General features: G+C 48.7%; 9 protein-coding genes across 9 annotated transcripts; 3 read left to right on the top strand and 6 right to left on the bottom strand.

Annotated features, from left to right (window-relative positions):
* Nucleotides 1-9: 9 nt before the first annotated feature.
* FPRO_02922 (uncharacterized protein) lies at nucleotides 10-321 on the bottom strand (the record flags this gene model as incomplete). The annotated part of the gene is made up of 2 exons (XM_031226923.1): nucleotides 10-124; nucleotides 179-321. The coding sequence occupies 2 exons, from the start codon at nucleotides 319-321 to the stop codon at nucleotides 10-12; spliced, it is 258 nt and encodes an 85-aa protein (XP_031077411.1).
* A 2,160-nt stretch (nucleotides 322-2,481) lies between these two features.
* On the top strand, nucleotides 2,482-3,941 carry FPRO_02923 (uncharacterized protein; the record flags this gene model as incomplete). The annotated part of the gene is made up of 3 exons (XM_031226922.1): nucleotides 2,482-2,547; nucleotides 2,612-3,862; nucleotides 3,915-3,941. The coding sequence occupies 3 exons, from the start codon at nucleotides 2,482-2,484 to the stop codon at nucleotides 3,939-3,941; spliced, it is 1,344 nt and encodes a 447-aa protein (XP_031077410.1).
* A 610-nt stretch (nucleotides 3,942-4,551) lies between these two features.
* On the bottom strand, nucleotides 4,552-6,182 carry FPRO_02924 (putative UDP-galactose transporter; the record flags this gene model as incomplete). The annotated part of the gene is made up of 5 exons (XM_031226921.1): nucleotides 4,552-4,809; nucleotides 4,861-5,544; nucleotides 5,625-5,933; nucleotides 5,986-6,015; nucleotides 6,093-6,182. 5 exons carry the CDS (start codon nucleotides 6,180-6,182, stop codon nucleotides 4,552-4,554), a joined length of 1,371 nt encoding a protein of 456 aa, XP_031077409.1.
* Nucleotides 6,183-8,294: 2,112 nt separating this feature from the next.
* On the bottom strand, nucleotides 8,295-9,836 carry FPRO_02925 (uncharacterized protein; the record flags this gene model as incomplete). Its single annotated transcript, XM_031226920.1, has 3 exons — nucleotides 8,295-8,939; nucleotides 9,030-9,272; nucleotides 9,336-9,836. 3 exons carry the CDS (start codon nucleotides 9,834-9,836, stop codon nucleotides 8,295-8,297), a joined length of 1,389 nt encoding a protein of 462 aa, XP_031077408.1.
* A 1,087-nt stretch (nucleotides 9,837-10,923) lies between these two features.
* On the bottom strand, nucleotides 10,924-14,104 carry FPRO_02926 (uncharacterized protein; the record flags this gene model as incomplete). Its single annotated transcript, XM_031226919.1, has 2 exons — nucleotides 10,924-11,030; nucleotides 11,089-14,104. The coding sequence occupies 2 exons, from the start codon at nucleotides 14,102-14,104 to the stop codon at nucleotides 10,924-10,926; spliced, it is 3,123 nt and encodes a 1,040-aa protein (XP_031077407.1).
* A 1,341-nt stretch (nucleotides 14,105-15,445) lies between these two features.
* FPRO_02927 (uncharacterized protein) lies at nucleotides 15,446-16,849 on the top strand (the record flags this gene model as incomplete). Its single annotated transcript, XM_031226918.1, has 1 exon — nucleotides 15,446-16,849. One exon carries the CDS (start codon nucleotides 15,446-15,448, stop codon nucleotides 16,847-16,849), a length of 1,404 nt encoding a protein of 467 aa, XP_031077406.1.
* Nucleotides 16,850-17,141: 292 nt separating this feature from the next.
* On the bottom strand, nucleotides 17,142-18,220 carry FPRO_02928 (uncharacterized protein; the record flags this gene model as incomplete). The annotated part of the gene is made up of 2 exons (XM_031226916.1): nucleotides 17,142-17,579; nucleotides 17,633-18,220. 2 exons carry the CDS (start codon nucleotides 18,218-18,220, stop codon nucleotides 17,142-17,144), a joined length of 1,026 nt encoding a protein of 341 aa, XP_031077405.1.
* Nucleotides 18,221-20,265: 2,045 nt separating this feature from the next.
* On the top strand, nucleotides 20,266-20,817 carry FPRO_02929 (uncharacterized protein; the record flags this gene model as incomplete). Its single annotated transcript, XM_031226915.1, has 1 exon — nucleotides 20,266-20,817. One exon carries the CDS (start codon nucleotides 20,266-20,268, stop codon nucleotides 20,815-20,817), a length of 552 nt encoding a protein of 183 aa, XP_031077404.1.
* A 934-nt stretch (nucleotides 20,818-21,751) lies between these two features.
* FPRO_02930 (uncharacterized protein) lies at nucleotides 21,752-23,314 on the bottom strand (the record flags this gene model as incomplete). The annotated part of the gene is made up of 1 exon (XM_031226914.1): nucleotides 21,752-23,314. One exon carries the CDS (start codon nucleotides 23,312-23,314, stop codon nucleotides 21,752-21,754), a length of 1,563 nt encoding a protein of 520 aa, XP_031077403.1.
* Nucleotides 23,315-24,176: the final 862 nt, after the last annotated feature.

Here is a 24,176-nt window from a genome sequence, read left to right as displayed (position 1 = left end):
TTGTCGTATTTACTTGGTAGGTGCCTTGGGTTCACCAGACGCGTCGAGGACGGGCTTACCCCCTCGGTAGAACCACCAGAACCCACCGCCAATAGCGAGGGCACCAGCGACGAGAATCTTGTTACTGAGAATAAATTATTAGCCCAGTTCACCCTTATCTCAATTAGTGTATCCATACTGATTCTGGTTCTGTTTGGGCGGCTTCGCCTGGTACGGCTCGGAATCACGGAGGATACTCGAAGTGCGGAGTCCTCGTTGGGTTGCAGGGAGAGGTCGAAGGACGACAGCAGAGCGAGCGACGCGAGCGACGAGAGGAGACATTTTGACAGTCAATGAATGTATAGTCAGCAATTGACAAGATTGATAGTCGGCAATGAATCCGCAGATCTGAAGGAAGTGTTGACAACGGAACGGAGCTAAGGTAAGTATCAAGGAGGAAAACGCCTCCACTCGCGTCGGGAACTCATCTCTCTTAAAAAGAGGAGGTGAACCGTTACTTGCGGGGAATTTCTTGCCGTCATTGATGAGTGACGGGGTGCACACGTCTGATATTATCCAGGTCTTTAGCAAAGTCACATTATGGTATTTGGAGAAGCTGTTTGGGGGTATGTAAGCCGTGCTGCGAGCCGCTGCAGTACGGACGAGGGACTTGTCGGGTACACAAAGGAACCCCGGATTTTCCCCAGACGGCAGCCCGGTAGGTAGCATCTCCAGGGATGGGTACCCCTGACTTAGGCGCCTTTGGCTTTTGACTGGATGAAGGTAGCCGTTGTGTCCTGAGATGGCGGGCAAGTGCGGAGAGGGAGGCTTGGAATCGGCTGATGAGTGTTGCATTGGTTCATTGATGGAGGGGCCTTTGCATGTTGTCTCAATGACCCGTTCACCGCCTCAGCCACCCTATTGTGTGATGGCTGTTTTCGCATTCTCAAAGTCATAGTCTATGTCTTCGACATTTCTTATATTCATACAGCTCAGAAGAGGTTAAGAATGGGTCCATTTCTATTCTAATCCGTCAATATCCACTCTCTAGCAGGGGTCTATCTTCGGCAGCTAAAACTCGACCCACTCGGTTTGAAGATCTCAAGATGAGGTTTAAAGTTGGTTCACGATGCAAAGATTGACACAATTGAAAAAGTTGAGGACAAAACTATCAATTGGGCTTTTCATACTGTCAACCCATCAGTAAGTATTCAAATCCAAGACTCAGATGCTACTTGTCGAGGGGCTATAGATTCCACACAATCAAAAACAAGGAACGGAACGGTTCGTACCCATTCCCGCTTCTGGGCAACCTGCAGACATCACGCAACTCCTTCAATTACTCGTGTTACAAATCCCCTACGAGAAGCAACATTTGCATAAATTGTAACCTCACAAATTCTCTTGTGGGAATCTTTGCCCGATAATTGCCGCGGCAAAGTCTGCTGCCTGCGATGTGCGAAGTCATGCCAGGCCCTGCTTCAATGTTCAACACAGGAGTAACAAATCAGCTCGCTTCTATAGGATTACTGTGAGTTGAATATATACTACGGAAATTTCCATTTCTCCTTCTAGCATCTTGCTGTTCCTGGTCAGCTACCGTTCATTTGGTTCTCCTCTTTGTCTCTTAGACAAAGCGCTGCCCATTTGCAAGCTCCAAATCACTTTGAATTCTGAACATCCTAGCCAATATACCCCTACGTGCAAAGAAACATCTCACGATGCTTGGTTCTGGTGGAACTGCCTGATACGAAAATTGAACCGAGAACGTGGGCTTGCTGGTGGTGATTAATATCTCAAGTCGTGGAGTGGTTTCTACTACACCTACCTAAGGTACATATCATATGAAACCTCCATGAAGGGCAATGGCTCATACATCTAGACAAGATATTTCGTTTATTTATTACAAATAATGCCGATAACAAGTATTATTCGGACCCGTCATGCTCTTCAATCTTATACAAGTCACCGAGTTCGACAGCTTACCAACAACACTCAAGAGTAATAGCTCTGAAGCTAAAAGTACCATTTTGGCGCATATGTACATACAATTGAGGGGTCTGACTGTGGAATATTAATGATTCCCATCTTCTCGTCTGGTTACATCCAACATCGCTTATTTGGGTTGCAACGATCGGGTCAGTTGGATATGGATAGACTTTTGATCGCACTTGCAATCGCGTATACTTTGGTTTCTGAAACAATTGAATAAACGACACCAAAACTACACCAAGTCGTTTCTCATCTCTAGTATTTAATACAGGGTAAGCCCCTCACTCAGCTGAACCCCTATTCCCACGTGTACTATCCACCCCCACCTAACCTCACCGTTCCCGCCCATCAACAGTTTCCCTTTTCGGTCACCGCCTTCAATTCTCCAAAGTGTCCCCTCCACTCACTCCCCAGCAAAACACAAAGATCAAGCTCAACTTCGGCTCCCTCTACGAGCTTCTTCTCCCTGTCTTCTCTCCAATTCCCACTCTTCGTCACACCACAGCAATCATGTCCCTCCACGTCCCCATGGCCCATCGCACCAAGGACCAGGGCGCCACAAAGGCCGTCATCCTGGTATAGCTTCACCCTCCCCACGCCCCTCTATAAACTTGCTGTTCTAACAGAGTAATTGTTCTAGGTCGGTGGCCCTTCTCGCGGCACTCGTTTCCGCCCTCTCTCCCTCGACGTGCCTAAGCCTCTATTCGAAGTCGCTGGCCACCCCATCATCTGGCACTGTCTCTCCTCCGTCGCTCGCGTCCCCAACAAGCAGATCCAGGAGGTCTACATCATCGGCTACTACGACGAATCTGTCTTCCGCGACTTCATCAAGGACTCCGCCAAGGAGTTCCCCGCCATCACTATCAAGTATCTCCGCGAGTATGAGGCTCTTGGAACCGCTGGCGGTCTCTACCACTTCCGTGATGCTATCCTCAAGGGTCGCCCCGAGCGTCTCTTTGTTCTCAACGCCGACGTTTGCTGTTCGTTCCCTCTTGACGAGATGCTTAAGCTTTTCAACGATAAGGATGCTGAGGCTGTCATTCTCGGAACTCGTGTGAGCGATGAGGCCGCGACAAACTTCGGTTGCATTGTCTCCGATTCTCACACCCGTCGTGTTCTGCATTATGTCGAGAAGCCCGAGTCGCGAATCAGCAACCTCATCAACTGCGGTGTCTACCTTTTCTCCACCGAGGCAATCTTCCCCTCTATCCGTTCCGCCATCAAGCGCCGCCTCGACCGACCCTCTCGTCTCGTCTCCTACCCCTCTTCCGATAACCTTGAAAACAGCTTCGTCCTTCCTGACGACGACGATGATGACGAAGAGAAGAAGAGCGAGGTTATTCGCCTGGAGCAGGATATCCTCTCTGACATGGCCGACAACAAGCAATTCTACGTTTACGAGACCAAGGACTTCTGGCGCCAGATCAAGACTGCTGGCTCTGCTGTCCCTGCCAACGCTCTCTACCTCCAAAAGGCTGCGCAATCCGACCACAGCGAAGAGCTTGCCACTCCTAGCGCTAACATCGTCCCTCCTGTCTTCATTCACCCTACAGCCGAAGTGCACCCCACTGCTAAGCTCGGCCCTAATGTTAGCATTGGCCCCCGTGCTCACATTGGCGCTGGCGCCCGTGTCAAGGAGAGTATCGTGCTCGAGGACTGCGAGATCAAGCACGACGCGTGCGTTCTATACTCCATCATTGGCTGGGGTAGCCGCGTTGGCGCCTGGGCTCGAGTTGAGGGTACCCCTACCCCTGTTGGCAGCCACTCGACCAGCATCATCAAGAATGGTGTCAAGGTCCAGAGCATTACCATCCTTGGCAAGGACTGCGGTGTCGGCGATGAGGTTCGCGTGCAGAACTGTGTCTGCTTGCCCTACAAGGAGTTGAAGAGGGTAAGTTTCCAACTCGAGTTATTCGATGAGCACCCCGCTAATAGAGTTACAGGATGTCACCAACGAAGTCATTATGTAAACAAAGCTCGTTTCTACAATCTAGGCTAGTGCAAAAAGTTTGCGTTTGATCTTCTTTGAAAGAAGCGCTATATATCCTTAAAAGTTCAGGCCATCAAAGCGTAATGGAGAGTGTATATAGGAGTGATACCTGAGGAACAAAACTGCTTCCCATCAGGTCACATCAAGAGGAATGACTATTCAGTAAAGCAAGTAAACAGCGATAATGGACTTGTATTCTTGTCCAAGCCTATCCACCATATTTTCAACTTGAAAGCTGTGATTTTTGGGAAACACCATTCCCATCCTTTCTAGTCTTGATCTAAGATTCACGTTTCTATAATCAGGGGTATACTGTCATACCGCACCTCCTCAGAAGTGGGTGTTTTTCCTATCACCAACCATACCTACCGGGGTACGCAGAAAGTAATAACCACTGCAGACCGGCTATGCAAGCTGTTCTATCTATCCAAGAAATGTACCAATGAGATCCTGGCTATATATAATGTTACTGCAAGGATGCGTGATTCATGTCTTCGTTCGACTTCATAATGATGAAATCCCGAATACGAATTTTTGTATTCGAGTGTATAAGGTGGTGGGTGTTTTGATCGATATATGTATCGAAAAGATCAATTGTCTCTCTTAAAGTTGGATCGACTTGGTGTTCTGGGCAGTAGTGGTGTGCTTGGTCGACTCGTGGTCAACCCCATAGGGCTATCCATGGGATTGACAGTCAGTCGGTTCGCCAAATTGCGAGGGGTTTGTAAACTCTCAATAGCCGGCTTCTCGAAGCTATGGATCTGGATTGGTGGAGGACGGCGAATAGCCCTATCTGAACCATTGTAGATCCAAGTAGAGAGGAGAACCAGGAATGTGCCAATGACAAACTGCAGGCTGTGTTAATATCCATGTCTTATGGTTACGATAAGGGAACTTACTGTTGCCGACACCTCGAACTGGAACAACATAATGCTGATCAAGAAGCTGATGACAATGCTGATGCTCGTCGCAAAGTTCTTGACAATATTATCCGTATCCCGAATTACAACGCTCGCCAACATGCCACCAGCAGCTTGGAGCACAACGGCACTCCACACAACCCAATTGTAGCCCTCGAAAAAGCCGTGCTCGCTGATTCCTTCACCATCCTGCCAAATGACGCCACCGAGGCCGGCAGCAAAGATGGAGTAAAAGCTTAGTTGGACGTTTCGGATCCAAACACTGGCTTGAGTGGGACTCTCTTTGAGTAACTTTTCGAAGTAGACACCCGTCAAGCCGGATACCGTAGCAGCGACAAGAACAGAGACCAAGCCAACCGAGTAATTCATAAGAGGGTCAAGAGGCGGCAAATCATGGTCAATGCCTTGGTAGGTAGCAGATCGCTTAGCTAGATGTCCAGCTTGGCTGTTGTCCGTGGGTACGTATCCAAGCTCATGGAGCGAGCGAGGGAAGAAATGGTCCGTCATGTGGCGGAGAGGAATGCTGGATGAGCTTGAAGATGAGCCGGCTTGAGGGAGTGACACAACACATACGCCCAGCGTCAAGATGATGAGGGCAAGCCAGCGCTTGGGTCCCAAGTGCCTTCGCAGCAGTACAACACTAAACAGTGCTGTAATGAGAATCTTGTAAAAAAAAAAAGTCAGCACGTACGCTAACAGGGCTTACTTTGCCAAGACGAATATGACTTGGTGGTGAGACATACCTTGAGCTGATACAGCACTTGAAAGTGCACCGCATCCAAGTTACCCACAGCGACATACTGCAGCATATTCTGCAAGGTATAGAAAGCAGCTGTCAATGCAAGTTTCCACCCATCACCAGCAAAGACAGAGTTATAGATTTGCTCGAAAAGGACTGTTGCGGGTGTCGTAGGAGCCAAGGTCTTTGAGGTATCATAGATGGCTAAGGATAGCGAAACTGCGAGCTTAATGATCTCGTTCAGAAAGACGGCGGTCGAAGTAAAGTAGCGGTGATCGCCACTCGGAGGCATAACGCGAGAGTAGTGCATGATCTGAAGGCAATGTTAGCTGAGGCTAGGATGATGCGTTGCGACAAAAACTTACCAAGATAAGGGCTGAGTTTTGAAAGGTCAACTGGAATAGCACGTCAGCGCCAGGGAATCTATATATTACCAAACAACATAGCAAAAAACCAGGTAGAAAGTTCGTACCGTTGTCAAAGCCCACTGCTTTTTGCTCAGACCTAGGAAGCCGCCCTGGCTAGCAGGAGGCGCCTTGGGGAAGGCCTCCAGTATCGCCATTGTAAAGTCGAAAGGAGAGCTGAGTGCGTCGACGTGGTGTAAAAGGAGTGTGATGTGAAAGAGGACTTGGCTAGTAGTAAGAGGGCAATGCGCTCTGAAACCGCGATGGGGGCTTTGCGACACGGGCTGGGAAGTCGATGCGACAATGGGCGAAATTCGGATTCTTTACGATGGCTCGGGCGCCAACCAACCACGTCCGATGATTTTTCTGGGTTCTTTTTCGTTCGTTTAAGTAAAATGGGTTAATATCGAGTATTCGGATCGCGCGTCAATATTGTAAATGTTCCTGTTGCAGATCCAAGGGCCCCTCCGCGATCGCAATCGTGCACTGCCAAGGCTCGGGAGCCAAATGCCTTGGGCAATATCGTCACCGTCAGTCGACGTCGGGTATCCGTGCTCGCTATTCGTACTTCTCGAAATGCCAGAGAATATTTGTAAAGAGTTTCTACATATGGAAGAAATGAAAGAGAAGAAGGAAAGAAGGGGAGGAAACAGGCGGGGAGCACCTTCAGAAAAGGAAGTCTCCGTTCTTTACAGAATAGGATAAGGCAAGTAGGTAGGTAGGAAGGATACAGTGACCCTGGGGTAGTGCAAAGGAAGGAAGCACCACAGCCGTCCAGCCTACAATGGAAGGAACTGTGAACTGTGAACTGTGAACCCCTTGCCTTACCTCCTGTTAGTTTTTGTCATAAAAATAGGACCCAGACCTATGCCCAGCCAGGTAAGGCAGGAAGGCATGTGGCAGTCGGTGCATCTTCCTCCCCACTGGCCAAGCTCTGCATGGGTGGGCGGGGATCTGACAGAGCAGGAATCAGGGGTAGGTGCATCTTTGGGAGTGTTTGCAGCAGGGCAGGGAATGAAAACTTCATGTTTAAGAGACGGGATTGGTTGAGTTTTCAATGCCATTTTACTTAGCAATAAGAGCAGTAATTACTTAATTTTCAATAAATCGTTAATAAACCTTTATAATTTTCAACGTTGCAGTCATTAACTCTAATAACCCCTGTTTAAGTTGCCCCGGCCCCTTTATTATCCCTGCCCTGTACCTTTTTATTCATGCCAGGAACCAAGAGGGAAAAAAAAGCTTTACAACAGGCGGATACCGGTAGGTTTAAGCGAAAATCTTGTCCGAGGCTGAGTGTAGAATGCACAAATCGTCTGTCTCTTGCCCTCCTTTCATAGATAGCAAGCGACAAATCTATCCACAGGCGGCGGAAGAACAAGGCGCATCTCTGTTCATTTCCGAGCATGATCAGAGAGTATCATGTTAAAAGCCGTGAATCATCGGTATGAGAAGGCCGAGGTTGTCATAAGCTACTCCGTACTCAACCTCTAGCACAGCTACCAAACGAGGCTATATGCTCGAATACGATGTGGTCAATCACCTTCCAATTTCAAACATAAATCTCCAAGCCAAATCAATCTCACTTCGGATCTTGAACTAAATTCGTCGTTCCCCTCCCCGGCTCGATCCCACCGGCGCCGATCGTCATCCAAACCCCACAGACTCCGCAGCTCTTCTCGTCAAACATGTCCAGGCACCAAAAACCCAACCTGCTATGTTTTTGTTTCGTACGTCATTTGCTTCCAGGGAATTACATCCTTTACTAATATGATATGTTTCGACGTCGACAATCCCCAGCTTCACACATGCTGTATTCTTTAATGGCGTCATTTATCTGACCAAACTTGCCTGCTTCTGCACTGCTTAGTGACGTATATCGTGCGTCTTCTAGATATCATGTATGCAGCACCACCAGCCACGTAGGAAGACATCCATCCATCCATCCATGCTTTTTCACGTCAAAGACGCGCCTGAGACGCTGTACGACTGTACCCATGTGTGTGACATCTGCCGCCGCCTGACGCAGGCGCCTTTTCTTGGGTTCAGCCAAAACGTCCTCCTCTGTCTCAGCTGTGACGAAAGGTCTCCCCCGTAATACATTATGCAACATTTACATTCACCGCCTTGATGGTGTGGTTTCTCATTCACTCATGCACAAACAACTTCATCTGAAAAGCAAGCATCATCTTTTCTTTGTGCTGCCTCGACCCGCGAGGCGGTGAGCCCAATTGTCTGTACATGTTGTACCCTGATCCTAAGTTGTCCCTTCAATCATCTTGCAAACAACTAAAATCTGTTTCCCACCCATATCCTGCAAATCCTTGAAATCCAATAAAAACTTGCCCCCAAAACCAAAAAAAACTACATCCTTCAGCTTCATCCGCTACGTCCTTCCCCATCCACGTATTGCCTGATATCAAGTGCGGGTTTTCGGACTGTTCGCTCACGTCGGGTGTCATTAACTCCCAATTGTCATGAAGCGATTTCTTTTCCCATTCAGCATCATTCTTCTGCTTGACACTGTTGCCTGAGTCAGTGTTTTCATAGTCCACGATGCGTTGATCACCATCTGGAATAGCTCCAACTCCGGTTGGCTGGATATTAAGTTGGGTGCGAAGTTGCATATTCTTAGTGCCAAAGTTCCAGACACTCTCCCGAGGCAGGAACAGACTCGCGCTCAAGCTATGCACCGGGACATCATCGACTCGGCGATACTGAAAGTCGCCCGCACTGTCGAGGTGGTGGAAGAAGGCAGCGTGATGAGGGCTGCGGAAGAAAGCGAGGGATCCAATGTCAAAGGTTGGATAAAGACTGCTGCCGTAAACTTCACTTAGCCAAGTCGCAAAGGACCCACCAATCCAAGATGCTTCCTCCCCTTCATTCTTGGTGTTTTTGTCGTGGGCCGTCTCATCCTGTGACCTATTAGTGTCCGAGCTGCGTTGACCACCAGGGCGGCTCTCCTAAATGATCCGCGACCTCGGTTTGTCACTGCCCTCGTCTACCGATCCTTCACAGCGGTCGTCCGATGAGCTTGACTGAATAGTGAGACCTGCGCCGTTTTCAATGAGCCATGTGATATCAGCCTCTTCATGAAGGAGCTCTGGGTGCTTTTCAATGAAAGACTTGACGCGAGAGAGTTGATATAAGTTGGCTTGGCCAAGGACAGCTCGGTTGAAACCATAGGCAATACCGTTGTCTCGCATGTAACGGAAGACATCGAAAGGAATGTCTTGGCTCAAAGAAGCCTGCTTGTGTCAGCTCCTGATCAATCTTCGATGCATCACTGTGGCTGTTTCAGGACCACTTACGCCTGGCTCGACTCTCCAGAACCATTCATAGTTGCTGAGACGTTGCTCATTAGCAAAGGGAGCCGAGCTCCATCGCTTCATCTGGCGGATGTCGGCGATGGGCTTAAAGGTCTTTGGGTTGCCGTCAGAGTCGATTCCGTGAGAGTCCGAAAGTTGGGAGTGATCAGTCCAACCAGGCATGTTCCAGTTCTCCTCAGGAATAACCTCGAAGAAGCAAGTAGCATTGGTAGCGTTGGAAGTGAGATCCTTGAACCTATTTGGAAGATCCTGGACACTGAAGAAAACCCAGTCGTACAAGTGGCGGTTGTTGAACTTGTCCTCAATCTGTTGGATACTGTAGAGTATAGCACCAATGTCATCTTCTTGGACAAGGCTCACCAAGGCTGCCTTGAGGGGATCATCAGTAGAAGAAGGCAAGGCTGAGCCACAAACAAACAGGGTGAAGTGAAGAAGGGTAAGGGCCCCTGCCCACAAGAGAGTGAAGGGAGGGGCTTTTGCCATGATGAAGGTGAAGATAATGTCCAACGTTCAGGGGAAGAATTGACAAATGCCTTGAACGAAGAAAGGACCGGCAGGGTTAAAGGCCGTAAAGATGAAGGCTATTGAGTAGCTTAGGTAGATGAAGTGCAGGGTGGAGAGGGAGAGGGATTAAGAAAGGAGCATGAGAATGAAAGGAGTGTAAAGGCACCTTAGGTGCTGAGCACGGAAACGTTCTAGACGTGCTAAAGAGAAGGGATTGTGCTTGTGCTTGTGATTGCTTTCAATTCCAGGTTCGAAGTACAATAACGAATCAAAGGATGAAGAATAAGAAGAATGAAGTAAGAGAAGAGAGAAGACGAACTGGGGGGGATTTGTACCTACTAATAATCCTCCACCTTGCGGTTGTTGTATCCTCAGGCGAGAAGAACCAAGGAGATGCAGGTTGGCAGGTGATTCAATGTGGAGGCGGACGTGGACGTGGCAGCTGCGAGCAGGTGCAGTATCTTACCTCATCGACACCTCACACTAAACACCAGCTTGATAAGAAGAGAAGTAGTTGCCCAGACGGGAGGCTCTGGAGTTACCGGAAGAAAAGATCCGGACCGGAGAAGCCCAGGAACAACAACAGACCGGTGTTGGCGATGCACCCATTTGCCCACTCACGATAACATCATCTTGTTTCCTCACCTCCACTCGATGCCACTCTTCACCAAACATGGCATGTGATCATGAGCCGCAGCAATCTCGGTCGGTTGTGTTACAGAGGGAACGATGAAAGATAACGGTGTGTCGAGAATCACTTTGCTCACCCACATTAGCCATTTGTCATGAACTTCACCAATCAATACACTCTCAAGATGGTACTGCATGACTGTGTTTGCATGCCCTCATTAACCAGGCGTTCTTTCGTATCAAAGAGCACCAACAGTAGTCTACCGCCTGCCTGTACCCCAAGTTCGCACCGCTGGACCATCAGATCCCCGGCGGATAAGCCTCAACGCCATATTTGCCTGTTAAACAAAAAAGAGTGCCCGCCGTCCTTGCCCGTCACCGCATAGGAACGACGTGTATTACGATAATGATACAACCCTAGAACTATGCCTTTTGTTTAAGCCTCCACATCCATTTGCTCAACGTCCACTGAGCCATCCTCTAAGCTTATGTCGAGAATTCTTGCGTATTGGAGCGTCAATCGCTGGAGCTCGCGGTATTTTCCTGTTTGCTGTTAGTTTGTACAACTTTTGCCATAGTGACATCAATAACGATAACTTACCAAGAATCATAACTACACCTGTGAGCAGCTCCTTTCGATCCCATCCACAGATGTCACCTTCTTTGCTGAACCACCCATGGCCGTCTTCTTCCTCATCTTCTTCGCTGTCTTCGAGTATGCCACCAAGAAGACTGTTGAGGAGCTCTTCAACCTTGACCCTTGCCCCCTCGGCGCCCAAGCGTTTCGCATACATGAAGAGATATAGTCGGAATTCTTCTTGTGCCTCAAGTTGCAGAGCACCAGCAATTCTTGTTTCCAAATGGGCAATGCTGACGCTGCTTTCAAGATTCTCGGACTCCTTCCGCTGCACGACCATCTTAATAATGCGCTGCAAGGAATATGATCTACCTTTCAACAAAAATTCGTTCGTTGTATGTCGCTCAAGGAAAGGTATGATGCCTGACGACACAGTGGCCTTGGAAGACTTCTTATCTTGTCTGTCCTTAGAATCCGGACCAACAGCTGTAGACTGCAAAGCAGAAATAGAAGAATCGTTAGAGTTCCAATACTGTGAGCCCACAGCCCACCAAGCTTCACTTAGGCGTTGCCATGTATACATATCGCGAGCATAGCAGTAGCCATCACCATTGGTCAGTGTCACAATGATGTGGCCGGTACTGTTCAGATGGGCAGAAGTAATACCAGGGCCAGGCGTCGCGCTGTGTTGGTTAAGCGATGTTGTGGCAATATCCAGGATTGGTCCAAGTGACACAGGAGGATTGGGAGCAGATTGGGTTTTCATGTCCCAAACATGGGCAAGGCCGACAGCTGTAATGCACAGTAGCCAGTGATCGCGAGCTTCCAGAATAACAGGCTGAGACTCAAGTATGATAGGGGCGAGGAGTCTTCTTCCAGCCGAAGTCCAGGTATGCACAGATCCATCTTCGCAAGCCACGGCCCAAAAGTGTTTCGTCGCTGTTACTAGAACGACATCTCTGGGAAGCCACTCTTCCCAAATAAGAGCGCCCCTTTTGCTGACTATGACATGAGAAGGATGACCATGGGTAATATCATTCTTCGCTTCCAGAATTATGTTTTCCGGGGTCTTTGTTGCTTCTTCCAAGGAGCTCTCGCCCTGTAAAATTCCCCTGTCCAGCGGCCGAAGGATATGTGACCTGATCTTCGGTACAGCTAATCTGACTTGAGCGAATGACATAGACACATTCATGACTGCGGGCCGAAGGAACTCTGGTGTGGGAACCACACCATTCTGAACAGGTACGAGTGCTGCTGGCTCGACCCCATTAGGGCCATCAGTGACGATAGGTGTAGGACCTGTAGCAACGCGCTTGGCAACTGGCTCCTCTTCATCTTCGTCATCACCCAGGTTGATTTGCCTCTTGTTACCAAGCAACATGGCAGCAATGCCTCCCTTAGGCAAACCGTCATAAGGCTTGCTTATATCAACTATCGTCTGCGGTGTATCATTTTGCGCGTTCTTGTTGGTGCTTGTTGTTCCAACCAACTGAGTTTGAGGCAATGAAGACGTGCCTGTCCCTGATGATGACACCAACAAAGGTGCAACTCGCTTCTTGCCATCTTTGCCGATAGTGACCCGCGATTTCAATTCCTTGACACGTTCGGCTGTCTTGTCAGCTGTCTCTTCTGGCTGCTTCTCTGGTTCGTTTTCTGGCTCAGTTTGGCCATTTGTCGATGGCTTCGCCGAAGTGCCGTTGGGTTTAGGGCCATTAGCGATAGGTGTTGACTCTTTGGTTGACTCGGAAAAGTCTCCCATGAGTGCACCCATCCTCGACTCTACAGCCCGCGACTCTCCCTCTTTACTCTGGTTTTCCAGAACAAGGCCATCCACGTCCTCAGCTATACCCATTCCTTTCCGAGACGCCCCATATTTCTGAAGTGCCTTGACGTTCTCCTCTGGTTGCGCTACCCAGCCGAGCTCTCCCTCCTCGAAATTTACAACCACAATGCTACCGTCTAAGCTTGACGCAAAAATGGTCTGCCCATCCGGAGTCCACGCTAGATCAGATATCGACTTGCCTGCCAAGTCTTGACACACGACTACAGGCCTGGACGTATTTGTGTTCCATATACTCAAAGTCTTGTCCTGGCCAGCAGATGCTATCACTGTCACGAGCGATGTCGCAGCCCCGTCGGCTGCACTCGCATCTGGTTTCGACGTGTGGAACAAACGAGGGGAGAACATGCACACTTCCGTTGGAGCTTCATGGCCGATAAGATTGATTTCACTATCCCATCTCGTCCGCTCGATAATAGCAACAGAACTCACGGGGCCGTTTACAGCGTTGGCAGCTGCGATGTGATTGCCATCGGGAGACCACGAACATCGTCGAAAGTAGGTAGTTAGGGGCGAGCTCTTGAACGGTGTACTAATGGTTGTTTCAAGAACAAAGTTGTTAACCATGTCGTGCTGTGTCGCATTAGGTGCAGGCGAAGTGAATCGAAAGATTTTGATCGTTCGGTCGTCGCTTGCGGTTGCAAAGAATTTGTTCGCTGGATCGAAGGTGATGCCCTTGACATGACTTTGGTGTGCAGGCAAAGTCTTCAGCTTCTCGAACGTGTGACCAGACCAGACGACCACCTTAGAATCAAGGCCAACAGAAACCAGTATTGAAGAATCGTACGACCAGGCGAGATCCTGAACATCATTATCGTGGCCAATTAATCGTTTGTATGTCTTCCAGTTCTCGACAGGAGGAGGCTCGTTGGTGCCAAAGGTAGCAGCTGGTGGTCCTTTATCCAGGTGGTATACGCAAATGATTTTGTCGTCCGCTCCACTGGCAAGATAGCGCCCATTAGGCGAAAAGCGAACCGAGTGAATTGTTCCAAGATGATGGCTCATGTGGCAGAGCTGGCGCGGCTTGTTGTACTTTGGTGTGTCGGCATTGTAGATACTTTCAGTCGACCAAACGCGGACGTGTCCATCGCCGCCCGCAGTCGCAAGTCGTTTTCCATCCGGGGAGACATGGCAGCTGTAAACTTCGAAATCCTTTTGCTCGCCGCTATGGCTTAGCCATGAAGGCTTGATCATACGCATTGTGGGAAGTCGAGTGGCATGCCCGGGAGGAATCGCGTTTGAGTCGAGGGCGACGCTGCGAATAAACTAAAGGTTTAAGATACTCGTCGCGATAAATTCGAATGCGATGCGATCGATTCAGCGGTGGGAATAATTGACGTTGTTTGAATATGGTGATGAGGATGGAGTTTGGCTTAAATTGGAGTTAACGCGATGTCGCGTTTTTTGGGCACAGTTCAGTCAGTCAATCAAAGATGCAGGCAGGCCAGCTATTCCTCGTCCGCCACAATGGAACCCGACTGCACCCCAGGAGCAGTGGACAAAATTAGGGGATTTCGTCACAGGCCTCGGGGGCAAGAAAACATCGAACCTTGCTGTGGGGTGTCAAAATAAACTTAGCAAAAGTCATCCTAAGCTTAGGCTATATTACCTAAGCCTTTTTGTCATTTAGGATCGAGGACATGTATTTTCTTTCCTCCCCTACCTCTAGACAGGGCAGTCTTCCTTTCAGGCAAGCTTCCTAGCAAATGCTGCGCAGCTTAATGATTGGTCGTTACGGAGTAACTTTGATGCGCCAACTCTCCCTGCACTTCCTCCTCGTGTAAGTCAACTATTCTTCACCGAGTACTCTTTGTTCAACACATTTCAATGGCACAATGCTACGATAAGACCAATCAGTCAATCATGTTCTTACTTTCAAAACAGGCTGAAAGGTGGGTTGCCAACATATCGGACCTATCACCACAAACTCACGAGACTCTCGAGTGCTTCTCCGCGACTCACAAGCTTTTGGATGTTGAGGTGTAGATCTCACCCAATCTTCACCCCTGGTATTATGTCAAAAGGTTGGATGCAAGGATCGCCCTACCACTCCCGCTACCTCTAAATCACACGTTCTGGACCGGTCAGACACTTTTTGAGAGACAAGTGTCACTCTGTTCATTGCCCAGTCGGAGCCAAGCGTTTTTGAATGGCTTTGTGTTGTTACCATGATTGAGGTTGCCGAATGTTTAGCTTACGAATAGAACCATGATCACCTTATCGTGCTTGTTAAGGGTTGGGCTGTTCTGTGCTGACTAGTGGCCGAACTACTCGACAACAGAGTTTCATACCGAGAAGCTTGTTCGGCGGGAGGCTTTTATAACAGGCACATGTAAAAAGATAGTTCATTCACAGCCTCAAATTCCTAAACCTTGACCGCCCTTCGGTGAGCGAGTCAAGATTCCTTTTCTGTCCAGTCCCTTCTCCTTACATGATAGACGCACTCACTTTCTTTGCGGCCATGTTCTTTGACTCGCGAGTATATAAGAGAGAACACCACGAATTGTTCTTGCTTCCTCAACTCACCTCATATTGTTCATTATGGAGCTATCTGCTATAAATCGTAACCCATTAGGGGCTCCAGCCTCTCTGCTCTCGACCCTGAGAAGCTATCATCACATCCAAGTCGATAAGCATTTTCACCGTCGAGAAAAGGCCTCTGCGATCCCTGCATCCCTCGAGCCCAGCATGTCGATACCGCAGTCCATATGTGTCGGTATCGAGTTGGAATTTATGGTTGCACTGCAGATCCCAAACTCCGACGCTGTGACTGGTGAGACTCGATGGACCTGTCCTACAACACCGGAGGCTTTTTTGGGCCTCGTGATGGGAGACTACAAAGACATCGAACCGTCTTGTATTCACAAGGTATGCGAATTGATCGCCAGCAGCGGGGTCTCCGTCTCGTGTAGCCTCACACCTTCGCCATCCAGCCCTGCCCAGATCCCTGGCACTACAATTCTTCCGCTCACAGATAATAGCGGAGACATTCGAGCTTGGAATAACGAGTCTGTCAGCGGACCAGTGTCTAGGACTGATTTTTGGTTCATTGTTCCGGAGCGTCACATCACCAGAGACTGCGTTAGTAAGTCCGGAATGACACCTTCAAACAAGTACGACTGGTATGGAACTGAACTCAACAGCCCTATCCTCACTCGTCCTGAAGAGTTCAGTCAGGGGCTACCTACCCTCAGAAAGTGCCTTGCGGCAGTGCAGGGCAACATGGTAGTTGGACTTAATTCTGGTTGTGGACTACACCTCCACGTCAACGAAGCCGGCAGCATGCAGCTAGAGACTGCGCTGCGCCTTGCATCTTTAGTCTGGCTGCTGGAAGATTCTCTGCTGTACCCTCTATGCCATCCTTTCCGCTCGACTTCTCCTTACTCGGCGCGTATCAGCGTTGAATCTCGAATCGCCATGGAAAGGGGTGAACCAACAGTGTATGGCGAGGGTGCAGCTCTTGTTGAAGCACTCGGAGAGGTCATGCGACAGCTACACTGGCGCAAGAAAGTCGACAGAGGTCTGCTGGGAGCTATGAAACGCCTGTGGTCGGAAACCAGCTTGATTAGCCTGGGCATCGCCCTCCGAAAATTCGACGAGGGATCCCTTCACACAACTACCCGGTGTGCACTGGTTGTCTCTAAGTACGACACTATCGAGTTCCGGTATCCCGAGTCCACGTTTGACGTCGACTTTATCGCCGGCTGGGCTGACTTGGTGCGACACTTGTACGCGGTTGCGATGAGGCCTCAGGTGGAATTTTATCAAATCCTCTGTCGTGTATATGAACTTGTGACCCGTGACCAAATGCCTGGATGGTCAGCCATGTTGGGGGCGATTGGTTTCAAGCGCGATGTCAGTCGCTGGCAGCGACATATCAATGAGTACGGTGATACTCTGAGGAACCTTGACAAGCAGGGTATCCTTCCAAATATTGGGCAGTAATTGGGGCGTTTTTAAAGGAGTATTCTTGTAGAAACGGAGCATGGTGGTCTTTGGGTATATGGTAATTGGTTGTTGGAATATAGACTGGTTGATTTGATCGCGACTTGGCAAAAGGAAAAAAGCAAAGTCCTACACTGGCTTGGTCAAAAGGGCGGAGCATGGAGTCGGGAGTCTGGTTTGGGGAAAAGGGAAATCTGTAGATTTGACTATCCGGGTAAATCGATTGAAATTGGCTTTATATAAAACCACCTTGCTTGCAATGGCCCCTTGATTGATGGCTTGTCTTGTATTCTTACGCATTTGGTGATGAAGTGTCGTCATGTAACTCACCGCGGCCTCCCCCTTCAGGCTCTAACTTCCTCTGAACCTCCATCAACGCCCTAGCCTCATCTGTGCCATTCTTCTCGACATAGCCCATCAACTCAGCGTCCATATCTCGCACAGCATCCGCCATGCCTTTCCAGCCATGCCAATCGACGACGTTGCGAGCAGCCATGTTCCAGGCGCTCGCAGCGGCGCAGACAATGTTCATCTCGCACTCGAGGATGCGTCGATAAAGTGTTAGAAGAGTTTGATGGACTTGCGGCTGTTGACGTTGGAACTCTGGTAGGGATGTCCAGGATGATGGATGGAGGGCACGATGGAGGGTCATGTAGTGAGGAATGGTGTGTGCAATATGCACAAACCCTTGGCGAATATCTTCATGTCGGAGAAGGGGTTCTAGTAGAAGCTATTGATGATATCAGTCTTGTTGTTCAATGGGTTGAGTCAGTCGGAGCCTACTGGTGTTAGTGAGCAGAAGCCCGCCCAAGCGACAGCGGCGCTGGGCTGGTCATCGAGTAATGAAGCTATAGTCGACCTTGTGCGAATCAGATTTTCTCTTGCTTCAACATCTCCCGAGTCTGTTTGTGATGTCTCCTTAACTTCGCGGTTTAAACCAGACTTTGCGATCATCATCATGAGTTCCGCTCTCCTCTCACTTTCTGTCGGTAGCCCATTCCCATTCCCGTTATGTCCCGGCCTCAAAGTATCAGGGAGTGCATGAGAAATAATGCTCTCATACGCGAGCACAAGACCCGAGGACGTGCCATCTCTCTTGAGGACATCGTATGCTGCGTTCCAGAGTTCAAGGTCGTGCGCGCGCTCCTCCTCATCTGAGGCTGATCCGCGGCGACTTTGGCGCTGACTATGTTTGCCGATGTGTGGAATAGGGCATGATGAAGATTCGCGAGATGGATTTGCGGATGATGAGGGAGATGCTGAGGAAGCTTCGGGGGATGGAGGGTGTGAGTGGCGGCGAATTTTGCCAACGAGTCGCTTTACTTTGCTTGCTGCGTTATGGGGAGCTGAAGGTTGTGAAGCGGTTTTCATGATGACGATGATGGCTGAGTACTTATGATATGAAGAGAAGAGCAATGAAGAGAAGATTGGGCGATGGAGTTTACAATGGATAGAAATTTCAGAACATGGAAAATGGTCAAGGTCCCTCACAGTATTTTCTTCTTCCAGCTGACCCCGACAATGTTAGTTAATACCATTCCATTGATAGGCCATGACGATGATATCAGGAACTGGCAATGATCCCAAAACTGGGGGCCGATAATACCCCTAGCTAGGACTAGACGGGACAAGAACAGTTCATCGGGGCTCGGGAATCGAGTCAAGCGACGAGCTGAGAGTTACACCAAGTAAAAAAAAGAAAAAAGTAAAAGAAAGGGTCTCACTCACCCTCAGCCGAGTTCCGACGATCATCAGAGCCATTCCATCATCGTGGTAACGGCCCTTTTTCTTGGAGGGGGTCACCTGAACCGAGCAGTCCATGATACAGGTTTTTGGGGTGATCATTTTGACGTGGAGCCAAGACGGAGCCAAGATGATGACCCCAGGAGTTGATGGGGAATGATATGGATACTGGCGGGCTTAATAAAGAGGGTCAATTCCATGAACGAGCATCAGTCTGAAGAACCGTCATGTTTGGGTATTCTATCGGCCGAGATAGTGACGTCTGGGAATAACGAGGACAAGATGGTGGAAATGACACTTTTTCCAACTTACATTAGCGTAATCAACCCTTATGCCGTGGGAATTGGTAACCATGAACCAAGACCAAGGACTACTAACCTGGCCAAGACTTTTCATGGCTGCCTTGAGACAGAGATCCACGACATATGAAGTCATATTGAGAGTACAAACATCACCCAACAAATAAACCAACGAGTTGCTCTGTCACTGGCCAATGCCCCTCGCGTCATCATCTCCAAGACCGGGGTTGATGAACCGCTGGGAGTGGGGGCTCTCAACCCACTGGAGCGTCACTCTTCTCCACTGTCGGCCCGGGGGAGTTAGTGAGAGACAAGAGACTCGATAGGTAGTTTCTATCACGAGATATTGCGAGGAAGGCCATTTAAGTTTGCAGGGAGATAAATCCCACTGCAACGGTATAGAGACTAATATTCAAGTTTGACGGCAGTTGTCGCCAGGTTTTACTATCATGTGAAATTGGTATTGATCAACGACCTTTTGATCTCGAGGTTGGAGACTGAGAGTGCTGATCTGGCCTCGATGCGAGGCTGCAAATTATGCGCATGTGAGAAAGCCAAGGCACGCAAGATAGACCGTTTCAAAGAAATAGACAATTGCTAGGTAGTTTGTTTCGAGGGATTCAAGAGAGACATGGCAATAGTCAAAGCGTATATACTCTGTATGTATTGTCGCTATGGTCCTGTGCTCAGTCAGTCTTGTTGGCAGCGAATTAAACTCCAAGAATACAAGACCATATGGTTGATCATCACATATAATTCCTTATATATAGAGACGCTCGTTTCACTCCTCCCATTAGCTTTCCAATCACACGTTTTCCTGTGCCTATACGCGGTGATCTCGGCATGAATATGGCACTTTGCTCGAAACATCGTCCCCATCAAAAAACGGAAACACAAACGCCAGATCCTCCGCTGCGATTATCGCAATTAAACAAACACAGCCCGTCACCCTGTTTCACTCGTTGAGACTAAATATATTCAAAAGCAAAACAGCACTAATTTTTCCGAGTCTAATCAATCTGGTCCCAAAATGTCACTCAAAAAAAACCATCCTCTCTGCTCTGCGTATTGTGATCCTTGTTTCATACTCATCCACTCTACTTGAAACACTGCCATCTCCGCCTGTGATCGCATCTAAACATCCCACTTGCCCATCTGGATTGGGTATAATTCTTTTCTCTCCCCCGTCAACTGACTGCTGTTGACTGTCTCTCCCAACCTCCTCGTTGCAGTGCAGCGCAGCGTTTTCCTTTCTCAGTCACTCGTTAACATAGGTGTTGATCACCTGTTGGTCCGTTACTCTTCACCACGATCCGTTCTTTTTCTCAGCAAACTTTCTTTACTTTTTTCCCGCTCGCTAGATCAACGATCGAGATGCATTTCACCAACCATGTCGCCGTCTTCATCGGCCTTGCAGCCGCAGCGCCCACGGCTACTCCTACCAAAGACAACATGATCGCCGTCTCAACCACAGCACCCAGTGCCTACGAAGATCCATACACCTACTGGGCTGCTGGAAACCACTCCTTCAGTACATGCGACAAGAAGACTTACAACGCGCACCAGGCCCCCAAGAGCACCAAGCGGGCCAACTACAGAGACTGCGCAGCACTTCTCTCAACCTTTGGTACTCGTAACGGCACCTTCAGCATCCCCGCTGCTTCCGACGACAAGCGCGAGTACGATGTGGGAGATGGGCTTGTCAACATCGTCAAATCAGGATCGTGTGCATTTGCTGTGCGAGCTGACAAGGGATTAAAAGTCGGCGATGACGATGTCGTTTGGATCATGCAGAAGGCTGTTCTGGAGTACTCTGCTGGAACGGAGATGGCAGCTCGTGGATCTGTCAAGTGTGCTGCTGACGAGGTTGGGAAGAAAGGAGGTCTTTACTGGCAGGTTCATGGTATTGAGTCTGCTGGTTATTAGCCGGTGCCTCGGTGGTCTTGATGATCATCTGTTCAGTCTATGGATCTGGGGGAGTTTTCTGACCTGAAGGATTTATTGGAGGATCGGTTCTGGAACTGTCGTGACGACGAGATGCGATTTTTATGTGCGATACCCAGGTGTTCACAGAGGATTTGGCAAGTAAAGATATAGCCCGCAATGAGTACATATTTCTTCTCCTCGCCTCTCTAAACGGACGCATCATTCGATAATGGTACATTTCAATATCAAGGAAGGTCAATATCATGGTGCTATTATTCCCGTTCACTGAGGTCGCATGGTCTGTGGCATCACAGACTGCCTCAACAGCTTTGGCAGTTCCCGTATCCTCGCATTTTAGGACCAGTATTTAATAGGGCACCACCGAGAAGTATTTGCCACAGTGGTCAGTTTCAAGTCATTAGAAACCGGCCTCGGTGGTTGAGGATAACATCGTCATCTCCTAATCTCATCCCCAGCGCTCTTGTTGATACGAGATGAGTGTATTAGACAAGTCTTCTGCTTATCGTGAGCCACCTATCATAACCAGGGAAACTCAAGAGAAAGAACTTCTATACCTAGGCGACCTGGATGATATAGATAAGCGAGCTACTGTTGCGGCAGGCCTTTTCGCAATGATGAACAGACTCGAAAGAGAAATCACTTTGGGAGCATAAGAACAAATGTTATGACATTAATCATCGAGTTCATTCGTAAATGGTCAACTCTGTCCGCTATACTCAACGTCAACCTAAGATATCATATCCCCGACTTCGTAGTCAATCATGCAAGTGTCTTTGATATGTGGAGTAAAGCAAAGGGTATAATCCCGAACTCCAAAATATCAATCTTCAAGTGCTCTCAGTGGTGTATATGTATACAATAGCACTCTGCTAATCGTTTAGTCGATAAAGATGAGTCAAAAACTCGATGGGGATCAACCATAGTATTCATCAAAGATTGGAATGCTAGGATACTTAGCCTGAGTTCGATCCATACGACAAAGCTTCTTGGCTTGGGCCTCCAGTTCTATTTGGCGATCAACGCAAAAGTCTGCAATTCCATTAGAGCTCGTAATTGCCGCGTCCACGCCCTTGAACGCTAGATCAACACGCCTTTTACAATCTTCGACTTCTATACGAATTGCGCGGGAAGCGGCATCTCCCGCGTGGGCAACCAGGCGATCAATGTGCTTCAGCACGTCTTCAGTCCAGGGTTTTTGCCTATATACACGAGCTGAGATGGTGTTGATCTCACATAGGTAATCATTAATGACTTGTCCAATGCGATCTTTCTCAGCGAGAGTTGCGTTTCGCCGTTGTGTTCTGGGCGACAATGGTATCGCGGGTGAGGCGTCGTGAAGGGGCTTGACGCTGCCTTTGGCTTGAAAAGTGTTAAGCAGCGTGTTCATCTCGGTGACATCTTCTGTGATGTTTCGAAGCTTTCGGTCGACAGCATCCATTTTGGAATGAATCCACGCGGTCTTTGTAATAACAGTAGGGGAGGGAGGATCATCTTTATAAGGGTCAGGGCTGTATGATATTATGCCTTTCTTCCTCTCGATTTCCCTAACTCTTCGGAAGTGCGCCTTTGCATCAGAGCGGCTGAAGTTGGTAGGGCGCTTTACTGCAAATGGTTCCAGATAAGAGTAGTCGGCAACTCTGGTGGGTTCTGGGACGAAGACTCCTTCGTCATGAAGCTTTTGCATGGCTTTGGGAGATACTTTGACGTATGCAGCACCAGGGGGTTTGTTTGATGGTCGGGGTCGAAGGTGAGGTGAAGTATACCCAGGCGATGATCGGGAGGAAGAAGTGGACGACCCAGTAGAAGGTGTAGGTACTCGAAAGCAGCGACCTGGTCTGTCGGGAGTAGAAAGAACTTCTTTCTGGGGGGGCTGATATGAGACCTCTTCAGGGACTTCCTGAGGACTGTACACGAAAAAGTAATAGTGCAGCTGCCACATGGCAACAGCGCCGAGCAGGGAGAGGCAAACGACGAATGAATATGTCGACATGGTGAAGAGGAAGATAGTCCAAAAGCAGATGAAGTTGAATGTGGTAGTCAGGATGAAAAAGATGGTGCGGACAAGAAAGAACTGCGAGTATACCCCGAGATCCCAGATCTCGTAAAGAGCCCACACAGGGTCATCATAGGCATCAATAATCACCTCGCAAACAGCGTTTCCGATGCGGTACATGAAGTGAGAGGACCAGGCAGTGATGAAGGCTCCCCAGAGCATGTGAAAAGCAGTAGGGCTTGCCTTGTAGTGGTCGAGGATCCAATCGTTGTGCTTGGGGTACTGAAGAGGACTGCGAAGCATCATACACAACCACTGCAGAATGACACTGAAAATAGAAATCTGGAATCTGATTGTGAAGGTAATGAAGCGAAATGCATTCGGACACTCCTTGATGAGGCGCTCGAAACCGGTTTCGGCGTAGGGGCGGTAGTTGGGAAATTGCTTCGGGTCATAAGTGAGACGGGAGCGACGCCAGAACATGGTGACTGAGTTTTGTTGATATCAGTGATTACTTGAGAGTTTTGTGGTAGAAATGGTGAAGTTAGTGAAGGGATGCAATTGATGAAGCGCAGTGGTTCATTGAAGACTGTTATGAAGTGAAGCGAAAGATGATCGACGATGGGGAATCGGAGCAGATGAGTTTGATGAAATGAAGATGAAATGAATCTCTGCCTGTTTTGAAACGCCGATGTAAATTCACTGCCCAGCAACCGCGCAGTGGCAAGTGCTCTGGCAGCTGCACGGCAGTGCTAGCCAAGGGGAGTGAGGGTATTTACAGGTGACAGTGTCAACAAATCCAGCACTTTCAACATCACAAGTGATCAACTCCAGACAAATAAAGTGGTGAATACTAAATCAGAGAGTATACTAAAACAGTTGTCTAAAAACAACGGCAAATGGACTCGAGTCTATTTCTCAGAGTTGTTGCCGGCTTGTGCCAGGAGAGCAGGAGAAACTTATATATTCTGCCTCCAGGCTCCGAGCAGGATAACCAGACCACTCATTTACTGTTGCGGTTGTTTGTACACTTGACACTGGGTTTTGTTGTTTGGGCATGACTACCTAGCTGAGAACTTTGCAAACATCCATCGCTGTGTCACTCAAATCCTCCCACAGACTGCCATTACTTCAAAGATAATACGAAGATGTTTGGCTCGGGTACCTCTATATCCAAAATACCCGGACCTGGACGTTCTCTGACCATCCAGAGACTCTACATTGCGACAGTGTTGAGCATGTTGTATTATACCCATTAGTTCATATGTATGGTTTCACCACCTCGACTCCCCGCTTGATTTCTCGAGCAGAAAGAAACCACCTAGCTCCTTGCATCAAAATCATG

This window comes from Fusarium proliferatum, assembly GCF_900067095.1.
Source record: "Fusarium proliferatum ET1 genome assembly, contig: FPRO_scaffold002, whole genome shotgun sequence".
Classification (NCBI taxonomy): domain Eukaryota; kingdom Fungi; phylum Ascomycota; class Sordariomycetes; order Hypocreales; family Nectriaceae; genus Fusarium; species Fusarium proliferatum.
This window is presented reverse-complemented; position numbering and strand designations above follow the sequence as displayed.